This window comes from Mesocricetus auratus, unplaced genomic scaffold (genome assembly GCF_017639785.1).
Source record: "Mesocricetus auratus isolate SY011 unplaced genomic scaffold, BCM_Maur_2.0 Super-Scaffold_100011, whole genome shotgun sequence".
Classification (NCBI taxonomy): Eukaryota; Metazoa; Chordata; class Mammalia; order Rodentia; family Cricetidae; genus Mesocricetus; species Mesocricetus auratus.
Window position 1 is genome coordinate 42248344 of NW_024429195.1, and position 21561 is coordinate 42269904.

The 21561-nt window shown below is 36.9% G+C and overlaps 1 protein-coding gene across 1 annotated transcript; it reads left to right on the plus strand.

Moving 5' to 3' along the window:
* The first annotated feature begins 18101 nt into the window (after positions 1 to 18101).
* On the plus strand, positions 18102 to 19034 carry LOC101836913 (olfactory receptor 6C74). The gene has a single exon (XM_005079673.1). The coding sequence runs from the start codon at positions 18102 to 18104 to the stop codon at positions 19032 to 19034; it is 933 nt and encodes a 310-aa protein (XP_005079730.1).
* The last annotated feature ends 2527 nt before the right edge of the window (positions 19035 to 21561 follow it).

Sequence of the window (21561 nt, forward strand, 5' to 3'; positions counted from 1 at the left end):
GGTTTGTGAGCTGTCATGTGGGTGCTGGAATTGTACCCCAGTCTTCTGAAAGAACAGTCAGTTCTCTTAAACACTGAATCATCTTTCCATCCCAAGAGTTCACTTTAAAAGGAAATACTTGAAGTAAGGTTATGAATGAGACATGGCTTGTTATTTTAATAAATCTTGTTCCTTGCTACATGATTATGAATGTATCTATACTTGTAATGATTAAATTCATGTACTAATAAATATAGGTTGTTAACAATAGCCTAAATAACATGCTGCTGGTTTTATTTTCTATATTCAAAATCAGATTTAAATACAGTCCTGCACAAAACCAGTTAATAGTACTTAATTATGATTGGTTGTTGCACTAAGGATGTTCTAGAGAAGAGAAAATCTTGTGATGTGTTAATACGGCTATAAAATTCTAAATGATGATTTGTACACAGATTATACCCCTTGAGAAAATTCATGAAAAAGATGGAGGAATTATAACAAAGAAGTTAGGAGTATGACTTCCAGCAACATTTTTAGTTGTTGTTTCTGGCCATTGATTTCATGATTACCCAAGAAACTATGAAATGAAATGACTCATGATGTTTTAAATCATGATGTTTTATCACAAGCAAAAGCTGTCATTTTTGAACATCTTTTCCCTATATGGATATTTCATAAAATAGCAGGACAGGTTTACAGCAGGGATGCTAGATGTTTTAATAATTCACAAATATTTCTACACCAATCCTTTAAATACACACACAAGAAACATAAGCTCTAGAAATGTTAAAAATAACTTTTATTGAAGCCTATAAACATTGAATATCAATTTTGTATATACACTGGCTATTTTAGGGAGGTAATACTCCTAACACATAGACATGCTGCTTACAGACTTTCCTTTAGGAATAATAGGACATGCATTAGGATTTTGAGCAAAGCTACCCTGTTTTGAAAATTGGTTTGAGGTTGTTATTGGGTCTGAGTGGTAATGTATGTTTGACTGCCTTACTAGGTGAATTTAGATGCTCCAAATGAACTGTGTGTTATCTGACCCAACTCACCCTTATCATATAGCAGGAATATATATACACAGCAATACTCTCTCCTCTCATCAAATAGAAATGACAGACTGGTGCTGGAGTCATATATTTTTAAATATTTTTTTTAGAAAAGAGCTTGCTTCACGTGTCAATCCCAGCTCCCTCTTCTTCTCCTCCTCCCGCAACCCCTCGCCATCCCACTGCCCAGCCTCCAACCTTATGACCACTTCTTTCCACATAGGGGATCTCCAGAGTCTGTCACTTCATTCAGGGCAGGGTCCAGGCCTTTCCCCAAGAGTCCAGGCTGAGAGAGCATCCCTCTTTGTGTTATGGATACACGAAGTCCATTTGTATGCCAGTGATAAATACTAATCTACTGCCCAGGGCCCGATAGGTTGCCCAGGCCTCTTCATTGACTCTCACATTAAAGGGGTCTGGATCAGTCCCATGCTGGCCTCCCAGCTGTTGGTCTGGGGTCCCTTGTTCAGATCAGCTGTCTCTGCTGATTTCGCTAGCCCATTCTTTGCCCATTTGCTCATCACTGCTCTCTCTCTGTCACTGGGTTCCAGGGGTTCAGTTCAATGTTTAGCTGTTGCTGTTTGCCTCTGCTTCCATCAGTCACTGGATGAAGGTTCTAGGATGGCATATAAGATAGACATCAAGTTCATTATCAGAAATGGGCATTTAAGGTAGTCTCTTCACTGTTGCTTAGTTTGCCAGTTGGTGTCATCCTTGTAGATTTCTAGAGGTCTCACTGGTGCCAGATCTCTCCTCAAATCTATATCACTCCCTCTATTATAGTATCTCTCATCCTTTTCTCTCCCTATTCTTCCCCCAACTCAACCTTATTGCTCCCCCATGACCTACTCTCTCCTCCTCTTCTCCCCCTCTCTTCTTCTCAGTTCTCACTCCCTCCTACCCCAAGCCATGCTCCCAACCTGTTCAGGAGATCTTGCCTCATTCCTCTTCTCTGGGGTAACATGCATATCTATCTTAAGTCCTTTCCTGCTTCCCAGACTCTCTGTCAGTGGAATTGCAGACTGGTACTCCCCTGATCCATATCTAAAAACCATATATGAGTGAGTACATACTATGTTTGTCCTTTTATGACTGGGTTTCTTCTAGTGCCATCCATTTGCCTGCAAATTTCAAGATTCCATTGTTTTTTTCCACTGAGTAGTACTCCATTGAGTAAATGTACCACATTTTCTCTATCCACTCTTCAGTTGAGGGCATCTAGGTTGCTTCCAGGTTCTGGCTATTACAAATAATGCTGCTATGAACATAGTGAAAAAGATGTCCTTGTTGAATGAATGTGCATCTTTTGGGTATATGCCTAAGAGTAGAATTGCTGAGTCTTACGGTAGACTGATTCCCACTTTCCTGAGGAATCTCCATGCTGATTTCCAAAGTGGCTGTATGAGTTGACACTCCCACCAGCATTGGAGGAGTGTTTCCCTCTCTCCACATCCTCTCCAGCATAATTGTCATTGGTGTTTTTCATTTTAGCCATTCTGACAGGAGTAAGATGGTATCTCAAAGTTGTTTTGATTTGCATTTCCCGGATGGTTAAGAATGTTGAGCACTTTCTCAAGTGTCTCTCAGCCATTTTAGTCTCCTCTATTGAGAATTCTCTATTTAGTTCTGTAGCCCACTTTTTAATTGGATCCTTTGTGTTTTGGAGACTTGCTTCTTGAGACCTTTGTAAATTTTGGAGATCAGCCCTCTGTCAGATGTGGGGTTAGTGAATATCTTTTCCCAATCTGTGGGGTGCCCTTTGTCTTGCTGACTATGTCCTTTGCCTTAACAAAAGCTTTTCAGTTTCAGGAGGTTTCACTTACTAATCGATCACAGTGTCTGTGTTACTAGTGTTATGTTCAGGAAACAGTCTCCTGTACCAATTCATTGAAGGGTACCTCCCACTTTCTTCTCTAAGATTTTCAGTGTGGCTGGATTTATCTTGAGGTCTTTGATCCATTTGGAATTAAGTTTTGTGCATGAAGATAAACATGGATCTATCTGCAGTCTTCTGCGTGCCAATATCCAGTTATGCCAGCACCATTTGTTGAAGATGCTTTCATTTTTCCATTGTATAATTTTAGCTTCTTTGTAAAAAATCAAGTGTTCATAAATGTGTGCATTAAAATCAGGGTTTTCAATTCGGCTCCATTGGTCTACCTGTCTGTTTTTGTGCCAATACCAAGCTGTTTTCAGGACTATAGCTCTATAATAGAGCTTGAAGTCAGGGATGGTGATGCCTCCTGAGGTCCCTTTATTATACAGGGATGTTTTGGCTGTCCTGGGTCTTTTGTTTTTCCATATAAAGTTGATTATTGCTCTTTCAAGTTCTGTGAATAATTGTGCCTGTAATTTGATAGGGACTGCATTGAATCTGTAGATTGCATTTGGCAACATTGCTATTTTTATTATGTTGATCCTACCAATTAAAGAGCATAGGAAATCTTTCCATTTTCTGGTGTCTTCTTTGATTTCTTTCTTTAGAGATTCAAAGTTCTTGATATACAGGTCTTTCACTTGTTTGGTTAACATTATCCCCAGATATTTGATGCTGTTTGTAGCTATTGTAAATGGTGATGTTTCTCTGATTTCTTTCTCAGTCACTTCATCATCTGTATATAATAGGGCTACTGATTTTTTTTGAGTTACCCTTGTATCCTGCCACTTTGCTGAAGGTGTTTATCAGCTGTAGGTGTTCCCTTGTGGAGTTCTTTAGGGCACTTATGTAAACTATCACATCATCTGCAAATAATGAAAGTTTGACTTCTTTTCTAATTTGTATCCTCTTGACCTCCTTTTGTTGTCTTATTGCTGTAGCTAGAAATTCAAGTAAAATATTGAAGAGATATGGATAGAGTGGACAGCCTTGTGTTGTTCATGATTTTAGAGGAATTGCGTTGAGTTTCTCTCCATTTAGTTTGATGTTAGCTGTTGGTTTACTGTATATTGCTTTTATTATGTTCAGGTATGTTCCTTTTATCCCTAATATCTCTAGGACCTTTATCATGAAGGGGTATTGGATTTTGTCCAAGACTTTTCAGCATCTAGTGAGATGATCATGTGGTTTTCCTTTGCAATTTTTTAATATGGTGGATTACATTGATAGATTCTCATATGTTGAACCATCCCTGCATTCCTGGGATCAAGCCTACTTGATCATGGTGGATGATTTTTCTGATGTGTCCTTGGGTTAGATTTGCAAGTGTTTTATTGAGTATTTTTGAATCGATGTTCATGAGGGAAATTGGTCTGTGGTTCTCTTTCTTAGTTGCGTCTTTGTGTGGCTTGGGTAATTGTAGCCTCATAAAAAGACTTTGGCAGTGAACCTCCCGCTGCTATTTTGTGGAACAGTTTGAAGAGTATTGGAATTAGCTCTTCTTTGAATTTTTGGTAGAATTCTGCCCTGAAGCCATCTGGTCCTGGGCTTTCTTTGGTTGGGAGACTTTTGATGACTGCCTCTATTTCATTAAGGGTTGTAGGTCTGTTTAGATTGTTTATCCATTATTGATTTAGTTTTGGCAAGTGATATCTATCCAGAAAATTTAATTGTCCATTTCCTTTAAATTTTTGAATTTTGTGGAATACAGGTTTTCAAAGTATGCCCTAATGATTCTCTGGATTTCCTCAGTGTCCTTTGTTATGTCCCCCTTTTCATTCCTGATATTGTTAACTACTGTGCTTTCTCTCTGCCTCTGGTTAGTTTGATCAAAGTTTTGTCTATCTTGTTGATTTTCTCAAAGAACAAACTCTTTGTTTCATTGATTCTTTGCAATGTTTTCCTAGTTTCTACTTGATTGATTTCAACCCTTAATTTGATTATTTCCTGGCATCTACTCCTCCTGGGTGAGTTTGCTTCTTATTGTTCTAGAGCATTCAGTTGTGCTATTAATTATGTAGCATGACTGTTCTTTAGTTTCTTCTTGTGGGCACTTAATGCTATGAACTTTACTCTAAGCACTGCTTTCAGAGTGTCCCATAAGTTTGGGTATGTTGTGTCTTCATTCTCATTGAATACCAGGAAGTCTTTAATTTCTTCCTTTACCCAGGGATGGTACAATTGTGCATTGTTCAATTTCCATGAGTTTGTAGAGTTTCTGTTATTGTTGAATTCTAATTTTAATGCATGGTGTTCTGATAAGATACAGGGGGTTATTCCATTTATTTTTGTAACTGTGGAGGTTTGCTATGTTTCTGATTATGTGGTAGATTTTAAAGAAGGTTCCATGTGTTTAAATGGAATGTTCTATAGATGTCTGTTAAACCCAGTTGGGTTATAACTTCTGTTTGTTCTTTTATTTCTTTGTTAAGTTTCTGTCTGGAGGTCCTCTCCAGTGGTGAGAGTGTTGACGTCTCCTACTACTAGTGTGTGAGATTTTTTTGTGCCATTTGAGCTTTATTAATGTTTACTAATGTTTCTTTCACGAATGTGGGTGCCTATTTATTTGGGGCATAGATGTTTAGAATTGAGACTTCATCTTTTTTTTCTCGAGACAGGATTTCTCTGTATTGTTTTAGAGGCTGTCCTGGAACTCACTCTGTAGATCAGGCTCATCTCAAACTCATAGAGATTCATCTGCCTCTGCCTCCCAAGTGCTGGGATTAAAGGCGTGTGCCACCAACGCCTGTTTTTTTTTTTTTTTTGGGAGGGGGGCGAGACTTGATGGACTTTTCCTTTGATGAATATGAAATGTCCTACTTCATCTCTTCTGATTGATTTTACTTTGAAGTGTAATTTGTTAGATATTAGGATTGCTACACCAGCTTTTTTCTTGGGTACATTTGATTGGAAAATATTTTCCCAGCCCTTTTCTCTGAGGTAATGTACTTGCATAATTTCTGTGTCCTCAAGCACAGAAAATAGAATGCTGAAGATACACTGAATTACAATGAAAATGCATCAAATAGAATCATTTTATTGTTTTTGTATCTGTCTAAAGATAAATTCCAGACTATAGATCTCCAGCTATATGCTTGAGATGTAGAAGTAGAATTTGACTACCTTAGGTGCTTACATCAGACTTAAACTTCAAATCTTGTGTAATGTTTAAGACAATTTGACGAGCTTTCACTTGGAATTTGGAGAACTTTTTGAGCATGAAGGCCAGGACCATCACATATCTAAATGTTACTGTATATTTGAGGTTCAGTAAAGAATTCCTTAAAAGCAATGTTGGAAATAATGAAGGTGATTCAGTAGTTGAGAAAAAGTCACTAAATTAGTACAACTATTATAAAAGCATAGATCATCTATTTAAAAAGCAAAATAATAACAACCTAGTCCTTATTCCTATATAGAAAATTTTAGTATTTTTATGATGTCAGTTCTGCCAGAGTTAATACATAATTTCAAAATGATCTCTAATCTTCTCATGGTATTTTCAGGACATTGGTAAGCTGATTATAACATTTATGTGGAAAGACAGAATACCTAGAATAGCCCACAAAATTATAAATGGGAAAAATTGTAAGACTCACACTGTTTTCTTACACACTTAAAGATCAAGTCAGTTAACATCCTGCTGGGTAGCAGAGACGAACTCATGAGCCCCTCATACCACCCTGATTAAGGATGGCTTTGGTAGGTACACCATAGTACAGTGGTTGACCCCACAACCCAGAGAATATGGACAAAACAAAATAGACTTGAAACACGGCGAGGGGTGGGGGGGGGAGTGGGACCTGGGAAGAATAGAGGGGGTAAAGAGGAAGGGAGTTGGTCATGGGGGAACAGGAAGTTGAGGGGGTGGGGGTAGAATAGGGGGAAGAGGGAATCATAGGATCGAAGACAGATCAGACACCAGAGTGACCTCGAGTGATCTAAAGGTATAACATCAATTGGCAAGCTAAGCAATAGTGGAGGGACCACCTCGAATGCCCATTCCTGATAATGAACTTGATGTCTATAACCATCCGGGAGCCTTCATCCTGTGACTGATGGAAGCAGAGGCAAACACACAACTAATCACTGAACTGAACCCAAGGAACCCAGTGACAGAGAGAGAGGAGTGATGAGCAAATTGGCAAAGAATGGGCTGGCAAAACCAGCAGAGACAGCTGATCTGAACAGGGGAGTGCTCTTGGACCCCAGACCGACAGTGGGGAGGCCAGCATGGGACTGATCTGGACCCCCCAAATGTGAGTGTCAGTGAGAAGGCCTGGGCAACCTATGGGGCCTTGAGCTGTGGATCAGTGTCTATCCCTGGTATACAAACTGTCTTCATGTGCCTATAGCACAAAGAGAGATGCTCTCTCAGCCTGGACTCATAGGGGAGTGCCTTGACCCTACCAAGAGTAAAATGACAGACTCTAGATATCCCCTATGTGGAAGGATTTGGCAATAGGGTAGGAGGGAAGGGGGGAAGGGGAGTGCGGGAAGAGGAGAGGGAGAGGGAAAAAAAAGAAAAATTATTTAAAAAAAGAGGACATGAGTTTTGGGGAAGGCAGTAGAAAGTGGACTGGATCTAAGAGGATTTTGTGGGTGAATGTGATCACATACATTGATGAAATCTCAAGAACTATTATTAAAGATAAATTCATAAGTAGGTAAGTATCAACAACAAAGCAATATATTTGAACAGGGAAGAACATATTCTATAGGTGGCCAAAACGATAATAATATCAATTTCTCATCTCACATATTCTAAGCCAAGAACTGATATGTAAGCTAATATATCAAATAAGAAATTGTAATGGGCATAAAGGAGTGAAATCTACTAATGGTAAATTCTTTTTTTATTATTAAATTTTTTTTATTTTTAAGTTTAAATTTAGATTAGAAACATGGTTGGTTCACAAGTCAGTTCCAGGTCCCTCTCCCTTTCCCTCCCCTCCTCCCGTGCCATCCCCCCAACTCCCCCATTATCCCCTCATTTCCCCAGGGAGGGTGAGGCCCTCCATGGGGGTGTCCACAGATTGTCATTTCATCCAGAGCAGGGCCTAGACCCTCCCCCCAAGAGTTCAGGGTGAGAGTTCATCTCACATTGTTGGATGGGGGTCCAAAGTCCATGTGTATACTCGGGATGAATACTGATCTACTGCCCAAGGTTCAATAGATTACCTCGGCCTCCTCACTGACACCCCCATTCAGGGGGTCTTGATGTTGGATTCCCAGGCATCAGTCTGGGATTCAAGACTTAACCCTTGTTAGGTTAAACCAGCCCAGTCTTAACTCCTTTGGTCATCAGTCCTCCCTTTCTGTTACTGGCTGTCTTGAGTACAGCTCAGTACTTAGCCGTGGGAGTCTGCCTCTTCTTCCATCAGCCACTAAATGAAGTTTCTGTTTCCCAGACTCTCTGGCTATGGGATTGTAGGCTGGCACTCCCCAGATCTATGTCTAAAATCCATATATGAGAGAATACATGCCATGTTTCTCTTTTTGTGACTGGTTACCTCGCTCAGGATTGTTTCTTCTAGTGTCATCCATTTGCCTGCAAATATCAGGATTCCATTGTTTTTTTTTTCTGGGGAATCGTACTCCATTGTGTAAATGTAAAACATTTTCTCTATCCACTCTTCGGTTGAGGGGCATCTAGGTTGCTTCCAAGTTCTGGCTATTACAAATAATGTTGCTATGAACATAGTGGAACATACATCCTTGTTGTATGAATGGGCAACTTTTAGATATATGCCTAAGAGTGGAGTTGCTGGGTCTTGTGGTAGGTTTATTCCCATTTTTCTGAGGAATCTCCATACAGATTTCCAAAGTGGCTAAACCAGTTGGCACTCCCACCAGCAATGGAGGAGTGTTCCCCTTTCACCACATCATCTCCAGCATAAATTGTCATTGGTGTTTTTTATTTTAGCCCTTCTGACAGGAGTGAGATGGTATCTCAGAGTTGTTTTGATTTGCATTTCCCAGATGGCTAAGGATGTTGAACACTTTCTCAAGTGCCTCTCAGCAATTTTAGACTCCTCCATTGAAAATTCTCTATTTATTTCTGCAGCCCATTTTTAATTGGATTCTTTGGTGTTTTGGAGACTTGCTTCTTGAGTTCTTTGTAAATTTTGGAGAACAACCCTCTGTCAGATGTGGGGTTAGTGAATATTTTCTCCCATTCTGTAGGCTGCTTTTTTGTCTTATTGACTGTGTCCTTTGTTGTACAGAAGCTTCTCAGTTTCAGGAGGTCCCATTTATAAATGGTTGGTCTCACTGTCTATGCTACTGGTGTTACATTCTGGAAGCTGTCTCCTGTACCAATTCATTCAAGGGTAACACCCACTTTCTCTTCTAAGAGGTTCAGTGTGGCTGGATTTATGTTGAGGTCTTTGATCCATTTGGATTTAAGTTTTGTGCATGGCGATAAACATGGATCGATCCGCATTCTTCTACATGCCAGACTCCAGTTATGCCAGAATCATTTGTTGAAGATGCTTTCTTTATTCCATTGTATATTTTTAGCTTCTTTGTCAAAGATCAGATGTTCACATGTGTGTGGGTTAATATCAGGGTTTTCAATTCAATTCCATTTGTCGACCTGTCTGTTTTTGTGCCAATACCAAGCTGTTTTCAGGACTATAGCTCTATAATAGAGCTTGAAATCAGGGATGGTGATGCCTCCAGTCGTTGCCTTGTTGAACAGGGTTGTTTTGGCTATCCTGGGCCTTTTGTTTTTCCATACAAAATTGATTATTGTTCTTTCAAGGTCTGTGAAGAATTGTGCTAGGATTTTAATGGGGATTGCATTGAATCTGTAGATTGCTTTTGGCAGGATTGCCATTTTTGCTACATTGATCCTACCTATCCAAGACCATGGGAGATCTTTCCATTTTCTGAGGGCTTCTTTAGTTTGTTTCTTTAAAGATTCAAAGTTCTTGCGATACAGGTCTTTCACTTGTTTGGTTAGCGTTACCCCAAGGTATTTAATGTTGTTTGTGGCAATTGTAAAAGCTGATGTTTCTCTGATTTCTTTCTCAGCCCTTTTATCATCTGTGTATAGTAGGGCTACTGATTTTCTTGAGTTGATCTTGTAGCCTGCCACTTTGCTGAAGGTGTTAATCAGCTGTAAGATTTCCCTGGTAGAGTTCTTTGGGTAATTTATGTAAACTATCATATCATCTGCAAACAGTGAAAGTTTGACCTCTTCCTTCCCAATTTGTTTCCCCTTGATCCCCTTTTGTTTTCGTATGGCAATGGCTAGAACTTCAAGTAAAATGTTGAAAAGGTATGGAGAGAGTGGACAGCCTTGCTTTATTCCTGATTTTAGAGGAATTGAGATGGGTTTCTGTCCATTTATTTTGATGTTAACTGTTGGTTTACTGTATATAGTTTTTATTATGTTTAAGTATGTTCCTGTTATCTGAGATCTCTCCAAGACCTTTATCATGAAGGGGTGTTGGATTTTGTCAAAGACTTTTTCAGCATCTAGTGAGATGATCATGTGATTTTTGTTTTTCAGGTTGTTTATATGGTAGATTACGTTGATGGATTTTCGTATGTTGAACCATCCCTGCATCCCTGGGATAAAACGTACTTGATCGTGGTGAATGATTGTTTTGATGTGTTCTTGGATCCAATTTGCCAGTATTTTATTGTGTATTTTTGCATCAGTGTTCATGAGGGATATTGGTCTGATGTTCTCTTTCTTAGTTGTGTCTTTGTGTGGCTTGGGGATCAAGATTATTGAAGCCTCATAGAAAGAGTTTGGCAAAGACCCTTCTGCTTCTATTTTCGTGGAATACTTTGAGAAGAACTGGTACAAGCTGTTCTTTGAATTTCTGGTAGAATTCTGCACTGAGGCCATCTAGACCTGGGGTTTTTTTGGTTGGGAGACTTTTGATGACTGCTTCTATTTCTATAAGGGTTATAGGTCTATTTAAATTGCTTATCTGTTCTTGATTTAATTTTGGCAAGTGATAGCTATCCAGGAAGTTGTCCATTTCCTTTACATTTTCAAATTTTGTGGAGTACAGGTTTTCAAAGTATGACCTGATGATTCTCTGAATTTCCTTAGAGTCCGTTGTTATGTCCTACTTTTCATTTCTGATTTTGTTAATTTGCATGTTCACTCTCTGTTGTTTGGTAAGTTTGTACAAAGGTTTGTCTATCTTGTTGATTTTCTCAAAGAACCAACTCTTTGTTCCATTGATTCTTTGTATTGTTTTCCTAGTTTCCACTTCATTGATTTCAGCCCTCAATTTGATTATTTCCTGTCATCTACTCCTCTTGCGGGAGTTTGCTTCTTCATGTTCTAGAGCTTTCAGCTGTGCTGTTAATTCTCTAGTATAACTATTCTCTAGTTGCTTTATGTGGGCACTTAGTGCTATGACCTTCCCCCGTAGCACTGCTTTCAAAGTGTCCCATAGGTTTGAGTATGTTGTGTTTTCTTTCTCGAGTTCTAGGAAGTCTTTAATTTCTTTTTTTATTCTTCTTTGACTCAGGAATGGTGCAGTTGTGCCTTATTCAATTTCCACGAGTTTGTAGGTTTTCTGCAATTTGTGTTGTTCAATTCTAATTTTAAAGCATGGTGGTCTGATAAGATGCATGGAGTTATTCCAGGTTTTTTTTTGATGCTGCTGAGGTTGGATATGTTGCCAAGTATGTGGTCGATTTCTGAGAATGTTCCATGTGGTGGTGAGAAGAAGGTATATTCTTTTTTATGTGGATGAAATGTTCTATAGATGTCTGTTAATCCCAGTTGGGTCATTGCTTCTATTAGACCCTTTGCTTCTTTGTTGAGTTTCTGTCTGGTATTCCTCTCTATTGGTGAGAGTGGTGTGTTGAAATCTCCCCTATAAGTGTGTGGGGCTTCTTATGTGATTTAAGTTTTAGTAATGTTTCTTTTACGAATGTGGATGACTTTGTATTTGGGGCATCGATGTTCAGGATAGACACTTCATCTTGGTGGATTTCACCTGTGATGAGTATGTAATGACCTCCTTCATCTCTTTTGATTGATTTTATTTTAAAGTCTAGTTTGTTAGATATTAGGATTGCTACCCCTGCTTGTTTCTTGGGTCCATTTGATTGGAAAATTTTTTCCCAACCTTTAACTCTCAGGTAATATCTGTCTTTGAGGGTGAGTTGTGTTTCTTGTATGTAGTAGAAGGATGGGTTCTGTCATCAAATCCATTCTGCTAGCCTGTGTCTTTTTATGGGTGAGTTAAGGCCATTAATGTTGAGGGATATTAATATCCATTGATTGCTCATTCTTCTTCGATTTGCAATGGTTGTTGTTGTTGGAAATATGTGTGAAATTTCACCCCTTTGTTCTTTTGGCTGTTGGTAGAGAGGGAGTCTCTAATGCCTATGTTTTTCTGGTTGTAGTTAACTTCCTTGGGTTGGAGTTTTCCCAAAACTTTCTGTAGGGCTGGGTTAGTGGATACGTATTGCTTGTATCTAGTTTTGTCATGGAATGTCTTGTTTTTTCCATCTATAGTGATTGAGAGCTTTGCCGGGTATAGTCTGGGCTGGCATCCATAGTCTCTTAGTGTTGGTAGAATATCTATCCAGGACCTTCTGGCTTTCAGACCATGGACCTGACCATGGAGAAGTCAGGTGTGATTCTGATAGGTCTACCTTTATATGTTACTTGGCCTTTTTCCTTAGCTGCTCTTAATATTCTTTCTTTATTCTGTATATTTTGGGTCTTGATTATTATGTGGCAAGGCGACTTTTTTGTTATCCACTCTATTTGGTGTTCTGTAAGCTTCTTGTACCTTCATTGGCATGTCTTTCTTAAGGTTGGGAAAGTTTTCTTCTATGATTTTGTTGAATATGTTTTCTGCCCCTTTGAGGTGGTTTTCTTCTCCTTCTATTCTTTTTTTAAGATTTCTTTTAATGGTGAATTCTTTAGTGGCAGGATTTATTTTTGATAAGGGCTGGAGCAAAGGGCTGCTCATTTTCATTGGTAATTCAGGAAACTTTGACTTCTTAAACTGGAAAATGTACGCTTAAATGTAACAGTACATCTATATAAATAATATTTTGAAAATTTGTATTTAATCATTTTTCACATGCATAATTACTAGAGTTATGAGTAATCTACTGCGTGGTACATATTCACTATTTGTAAGTTAGGGACATGTACCAAATGTAAATTGAAGAATATTTTATTTAGTTGTGAAATGAGAGCTGTGCTCTGATATGAAATTTGGAGTATTGTAATTAAGGTCAGATATTTAATTTAAACTTTTGGTCACATATGGGGAAGAATATCATGAATTCCTACTCATCTGAACTAGTATCTATGGATAAACTATGACAGAGGAGTGCCATTGTCTTTAGTTATATACTCATTTTTAAGCACACCAGATTCTAAGCTTATAGTCATATAGACAACAAAACAATTCAAACATGAATATATGAAACACATTTATATTGGGGAAGAAGGATAGACATGGATGGGAGGGATATATGACAGGATAGAGATGAGAATAATCAATGTATATCATATGCATATATGAAATTATCAAGAACAAATATAATTAATAAAATATACTTCATTTCATTGCTTTGTCAAATGCTTCCAGAGTTAGATACATTTATTTTACTAATTTTTGTTCTTTTCTAAAATATTTTTTTAGTACTGGGTATCAAATCCAGCCTGCTCTAATATGCAAGAAATCTACAACTGAACTACAGTCCTAATCCATTTAAGTATTGGTAATTTACGTGAAGTTAAAGAAGAGTTGTGATTTATTTCACACATTACTGACATTCTGGAATTGCTGCTCAATGGACAGTGTCATCTTTATCCACTGTTTTTTACGCATTTGTTTGTTTGATTTTATTTGAATAACATTTCTGTCATTTATTTTACATAGAGAATACAGTTTCCCCTACTGCAATTTCTACTCCCTCTCCCTCTAATCCCCTCCACTCCTTCCCTGCTTCCCATCTACTTACCCTCCCCATCCGCTATCGTCTGTCTCCATTCAGAAAGGGACAGGCCTCCCATGGACTTGAAGAAAACATGGCACATCAAGTTGAGGCTGGTCAAGGTAATCCAGCATTGGAACAAGTTCCCGGAAGCCAGCTAAGTGCCAGGGACAGGTCCTGATATCACTGCTGGGAGCCTTACAAAAAGACAAAGCTACACAACTGTCACACACATGCAGAGGACCTAGATCAGTCGCAAGCAGGCTCTCTAACTGTTGGTACAGAATCCATGGGCTCCCTTGAGCTCAGGTCAACTGTCTCTGTGGGTTCCTTCATCAGGACCTAGCTGCTCCTGGCTCCTACAATCCCTCTTCCCTTTCTTCAGGAGGACTCCCAGAGCTTGGCCCAGCTCACTGCATCTGCTTCCACCAGTTACTGGATAAAGGCCCTCTGATAAAAAATAGGGTATTCACTCTCCTTTTTCATTGTCAGTGCTGACATGCCTTGGTTTTCTAGATATTGCATCTGATTCCCTAAGTCAATTGTGGTCACCTCAAAGGCTTAACTATGGAGGCAAAATATGAGCTGTTTACTCAATGCGTTGTAACTCAAAGTTTAAGTAATTCCTTTTCATATTTCCATACTATTCATTATTATGTTTCATTTTTCTTGTTTGAAATATATTTTTGTGGGGAAGTGTGAGAGGAGCTGGGCTAAAGTTATGTTTATAACATAAAGCTACTCAAACATGATTATGGATTATAAGCCTCCTTCCCTCAATAAAACTTTTAATATATTTAACATGCTAACACAATAGTCTCCATGGAATTGCTTTCTTCTCATGTTTATTTTTAAGCCTTTGAAGCCTCTTGAGACAAATGATTCAGTGTACAAAAATATTACAGTTCCTGCGATCTTAAAAATCTACCAAACAAGCTAATACCCATTCATATTGGCTAGACAAAAGGAAGTATAAACTTTCTGTTACCTTCTTTTCCATTAAACAAAATATACTTTATGAATAATCAAGTAGTTTATGTCCCAGTTTTAAAAGGAATTCTTCTTCAATAAGAAATCATGCAAGGTGAGAGTTGATGAGACTAGGGTATGGCCACGAATACAAGTTCACTAGCAAGGCAAAATTCCACTATAGAGACTTTCTGTCATGCTGAAACTTTTGGATTGAACATCCTGAATGTGTGTATGTCTGATATTGTGGCAATTTTGGATAAGAAGTCAAGACAAGAAGATGTGCTAAAACAATCTACAATACACTGGATATGAAGTACCCAGAAAATGTCTCTATTCTGGGATGATTGAAGATGAATTTACCACAGAGCTAAGGTTTGGAAAATATGTCTTTGTTTTAGTCTTGTTAAGTAGTTACAAACCAAACAAAAAATTAGTTATGATCATTGAAATAGCATAATGTACAACTGGAATTAATTTTATACTGTACATGTATACTTTTTAAAGTTATACTATAGACAGCAATTGCACTATGAGACCTGATACATTTTTAACCAATCATGTTTCTGATAGATACTCTTCAAAGTGTAAATATAATTGTTATCAAATGAGTGCTTTTTGCCTGATAATTGTAATTCATATGCTTCTATTATACATGATGGTTGTAAATGTTAACATATGGCAGGGAAAAGGTTCATTGTGAATTTGAGAAGCTTTTTTTTCAAGCAATTTACTAATTATGTAAGTTTAAAATTGTACACACTTTCATATTCTGAAAGGATCTCTTATCTTACTGATGAATTTCCTAACCAGCCAACAATACACAGAGGACACGGTGATAGTTATTACTATTTTACTGTCAACTAGCAAATACTTTGTTATGGGATTAAGAAGCACACTAACGTTGCTAAATAGTTTATAATAGCTCTTTATTATTTAAATTCACATTTAAGCTAAACTCCAGACACAAAGAAAACCATCTCATTTTTCTTTAAGAAAATAAAAGTGAAAAGATCATGCAAGAAAAGCAGCACACACTTTAACATTGTATATTAACTATTATCACTTTTGTCTGGTATGTCATTGATGACTTCTTATCTTCCTTCTGCCTGAATTCTCTCGGGTTGCCATAAACATCTACCTGCTATTGACTACATTTGTATGTGGCTTTGGACACAGAATAGAATGAAAGGCTGACTGTTATATGTGTGATATAGCTGTTGATAGCAGTAAATTGTACATTCTTGCTTTTATGTTATAATTCAAGTTAAGACCTAAACATAATTATTTTATTGCTAAAATGTTACATTGGCTTAAACAATTGTCTTGCCCATAGCTGTTGGTAGACATAAGTATTCATCGCCATTGACAGCATGACAGGAGTGCAACTGCTAAGTCAAAGTATGCATTACTCTTGGTCTGTGATAGACATGAAGAGTTTTCCCAAAGTGGCCATATTCAGTGAGATTGAAAGAGAGAGACAAAGAGAGAAGGGGCAGGGAGGGGCGGGGTTACTTTGCAACCTTGCCAAATCTTGCTGTTTTCAGACTTTTGTCTATTCTTCATTCTCACACGCATATCAACAGATGGGTGTACTGATTGGGACTAAAAAGAAGTTAAATGCTCTTTTGATGTGTTTTTCATGGTTCTTTGAGGACTTCATATAATAAGATTTGGTCATATTCACTTTCACTTCCCAAGCTCTTCCCAGATCCACCCCTCTTCCTTTCTCACTCATTTTTTTGTGTCTTTTCTATATGAAGGTCAATTTGTACTGGTTGTGTGGTTTTCCACTGGAGTGTAGACTATTTCTGAACTTTACCACCACACTTTTCACAGAATGAAGTTTTTTTTTATGTCTTTGACCTTTAAGATACATCGTGACTTTGAAGTTCAGAATGACTCACTCATGTGTACAAATATAATAAGCATTATATTCATATGTTTAGGATATGGATATTCATATACTTTTAGAATATGACAAAATGAAGAAACAAAAGGGCACAAAGTTATGAAGTAGTAAAGTGAGAATATCTAGTAATCTTTTAAAATTCCTAGATCTATAATTTTCACACTAGAGCTGTTGGTATTTCCAAAATATAAAAATGTTATAATTCAATTTGTCATATTATCTAAAAATTTTAGAAGCATTTGTAGTTGTTTTTTTTCAGATGATAAACATGAATAACCAAGCATTTCTGGAAAGAAGAAGTAAAAGAAAATAACTCAGAAAGTTATCATGATTTCCAATGTTGTTATTCTAAATAAAGAGGAAAATTGAGGAGGATTGAGACTAACAGAGAAGGGAAGAGACACACTATGAGTAGGATCGGCAGGCAAAACTATGAATGACACTAACAAAGCTACTGGAGATAACCAACATTTTATCTTGTGTTGTACAGCCTTTCTTTGTCACTGTGAATATTCAGAAAATCATGCTATGTAATAAATACAAACACTGAAAATGAAAATATGCTCTCTACTTATCAGGATATGATATCAGAAAAAAAGAGATCAATCAAGGTAAATGAGTTACTTACAATTTTGGTTTGTCATCAAAATCAATACTAATAGGAAAACTGTAAAACATAGCATTCATATTATAAAAATATGAGGATGTCGCAGAAAAAATTCAAGTGAGCTCAAGTTCAGGACAAGCCAGAAGGCAGAAGAAAAAATCATCATGAAGATACAGAGCACAGGGCTTTCAGAAGCTTCATGAGGTTATTAAAATTCAACTTGATCTCAGCTAAAAATGTAAAGTTCACCATGTGTTTCCTTTATATTTCGATGATTAAATCTTACACAAAAATTGACAGTCTATAGAAAAACTGTCATTAATGCAGCCTTTTTTGTTGAACGATGAGGAATGGGTCACCACATTGCCACCAACAATGTAATATAAGATCAATATGTTGAAAAGGACCCAAGTATAATACAGAAATACAAGTTTAAATATTATGATAATTTTGTGTGTATTTGATTTTATACGTAAATAACTTTGTCTATATTATTCATCTGTAATATTTAACTTTATGAACTTTTAGTAAACTGAATAACAACAACAACAAAAACCTGGAACTTATTTAGTGAGATATCAAGTAAAAAAATATATGTGAAAAATTATATAGGCTACTACTGGAGAATAGCGCCTGTTGAGGGTTGTTTAAGTGTGAATACTTGTATTCTTTAAAGATTTTCACTAATGTTGTTCAGATATTTTCTCTTCATTCTTAATTTTCTTTCCCTTTTTGGCCAATTGGAAATTAGCTATGAAGAACCACACATCGGTGACAGTATTCATTCTTCTTGGATTAACAGATGATCTACAACTGCAAGTGATCACTTTTGTGCTTCTCTTTCTCACATACATGCTCAGTGTTACTGGGAACCTAACCATCATCACACTCACGCTACTGGATTCTCATCTCAAGACACCCATGTATTTCTTTTTACGGAATTTCTCATTGTTAGAAATTTCATTCACAAGTGTCTGTATCCCCAAATTCCTTGTTAGTATGGCCACGGGGGATAAAACTATTTCATATAATGACTGTGCAGCACAACTATTTTTCACTATTCTCTTGGGGGCAACGGAGTTTTTTCTTCTGGCAGCCATGTCCTATGACCGCTACGTGGCCATCTGCAAACCCCTGCACTACATGACCATCATGAGCAGCAAAGTTTGCAACTTGCTGGTCTTTGCTTCCTGGTTGTCAGGTTTCCTGATAATTTTTCCTCCTGTCATCTTGGGGCTCCAGCTTGATTTCTGTGCAACAAACACTGTAGATCATTTTTTCTGTGATGTTTTCCCCATACTTCAGCTGTCTTGCACAGACACGCATGTAATAGAATTGATGGCGCTTCTTTCTGCCATTTTGACACTCCTGGTTACACTGGTGTTAGTGAGCCTTTCCTACACACACATCATCAGAACTATTCTGAGAATCCCGTCTTCTCAACAGAGAAAGAAAGCCTTTTCTACATGTTCTTCACACATGGTTGTGGTGTCCATTTCTTACGGCAGCTGCATCTTCATGTATGTGAAGCCATCTGCAAAGGAAAGAGTTGCTTTAAATAAAGGGATAGCTCTGCTCAGCACTTCACTTGCACCCATGCTGAATCCCTTCATTTATACACTTAGAAACAAACAAGTAAAAGATGCTGTTAAGACTATGACAAAAAGATGTAGGCTTTTTCAGTGAATTGTCAGCTTAACTGTGTTTCACGTTGATTTATAATGTCAACACGAGGAGTGGAGTGCATCGCCAAGCTCTTCCATGTGTATTTAAAGTCATACAATGCTTTACTTAATTAAAGAGCTTATGTGTCCCCAGTTATGCCCAAATTCTAACTCTTACCATGTTTGGAATGTAGTATCCCAGTTTTACCATGTTGAGTTGGCATTGTACAGAAATTAATAGTCATGTTGCTCTCAAAATATTAAATTTATTTTTCCAATTGTACATGGGTGACACACTATATTAAACATGTAAGGTTTCATGTGGTTTATGTGGTTTTGATTACAGAAAAAATAAAGTACTCTTTAAATTATAAAAATATATTTACATGCCTTTTTATTTTTATGTCTTTCAGAATTCTCTTAGAAACAAAGTGACTTCAGAAATTCCAGTTCTTCTGTGTTGTTCCAGGTGCTCAGTTTTTTGTATATTTTGTACAGATGCTTATATATTATATGAGATCATGGCATGTTAAAGAATGTAAATTCCAGTTTTCTTAAGCAGTGTTTGAATTTGTCACAACACTCATGATTTGCTAGGCTTCTTGAAATATCTGAATTTTATCCTCACATCTTTGTAAATAGGTGTTATATTCATTTCTGAATAAAAACACAAAGATTGTGGATAATCTGATTATGACAAAAGTGGAAAATAAATAACTTATTAATTGTCATTTTAATTCTTTTTTTTTTTTTTGGTTTTTCGAGACAGGGTTTCTCTGTGGCTTTGGAGGCTGTCCTGGAACTCACTTGGTAGTCCAGGCTGGTCTTGAACTCACAGAGATCCGCCTGCCTCTGCCTCCCGAGTGCTGGGATTAAAGGCGTGCGCCACCAATGCCCGGCGTCATTTTAATTCTTATGAACCTCTTGCACACTGTTAAAAAAGTTTATAGCAGTTCCTCTCTGGGCCTGGGATACTTACTACATAAAAAAGTGTGCAGTCTTTGACAACATTCCAAAGATATAAGATTATTACAAATAAGTTTTGAGCATTGTAGGGTCTACTAGAATTCATTCTTCTGAATTTAAGTGGTCAAATATGTTTTTTAAATCATTCTTATGATTGACCATGTGAAAAGCAGAATGTATGACATGTGACATGTTTCAGTGTGGCCCAAAGGGAAAACAAAACTTTCCCTAAAAAGTTAATGTGCTCATATTGGCAAGATTTAATGGGTATAATATCTGACATTATGAAGAGACACAATCTCATAGTGAAAGATATCATAAAGCAGATGGAAGAAATCCCAGGAGGCCTAAATCCTGCACAAAGATCTACAGAAATATTGAGAGTAGGAGAAATGATTTTTCCCAGAAAGACCACATAGATAGGTTACCAAATGCTAAATAGTGAGTCATAAAAACATATATATAAATAACATGATACAGACTAAGTAGGTTGTTTTTAGGTATACATATGTATGTGCTTATACACATAGGCATTTAATAATAATTAATGAAAAGAGACTATGAATTTGAAAAGGAGTCAAGGGGGTGTATGGCAGGGCTTGGAGGGAAGGAAAAATTGAAAATGATGTAATTACATTATAATCTCAAAAATACAACAATGGATATTTGCTATAATAAATATTTGCTCTATAAATGTTTACCTGTGACTAAGATTAGATTTACAGAAAGATTAGCTGGAGACCTTATATAAATTTTTGTACTAGTAGAATTTTGATATAAAAGTATTTCATGGAAGTTTGTTCTAATATATCTCAAAATAAGTATAATTTTCCATGTCCAAAAAGATGGATATAAATTGTACAAACTAAAGTGATAAGGTTAAATCTATGCATCTATAGAAATATTCCTAGGGCACTGGGCATATTCAAATTAGGTTTTGTGCTATTTTTGTGCATGATGCCTCTATCAAACTGCAGTATTTTATGAAGATTTTGTTTGGCCATGAATAATGACATGTCAAATAAGTACTGTCTAAATTTTCCTATTGTGCTTGCTTTGAATTACAACTGAACTTTTCATGCATGAAGATTTCTAATTTAGAGGTTATAACTTCCCTAAAAACACTCATACAAAACTCTTGGAATCAAGTGAAAATTACACCAGAATAGTTCAGATTAGTACGTGAACATGTTTACTAATGTCATAAGTTGTCAAATTTAACTATGTAAAATTATTAATGTTTCTAAATATAAAATTTTCTGTTAAACTGATCTTTATATTAACTCTCAACCTCTTACAGTAATCTGTGATACCTTATTTTCCCTTATATCAAAAGCAATTTTCAATAACTTAGTCAAAGTCATAGATAGTCACTCTGTTCAACTGCTTACAAGACATATATTTTCTCTTCACTTTCTAGGCTACTTGAGTTATTTAAAAATAAACTCCAATACTAAGCCATAATGGGAAATGATTGGTAGAAGTAATTTTCTACTTACTTGAAAAAAATCTCGAGTTTGTGAATAATTCACTTGTAAACACTGAAGGTTTTAGTCTTTAAATTTAACGGTTCTCAAGTTGTG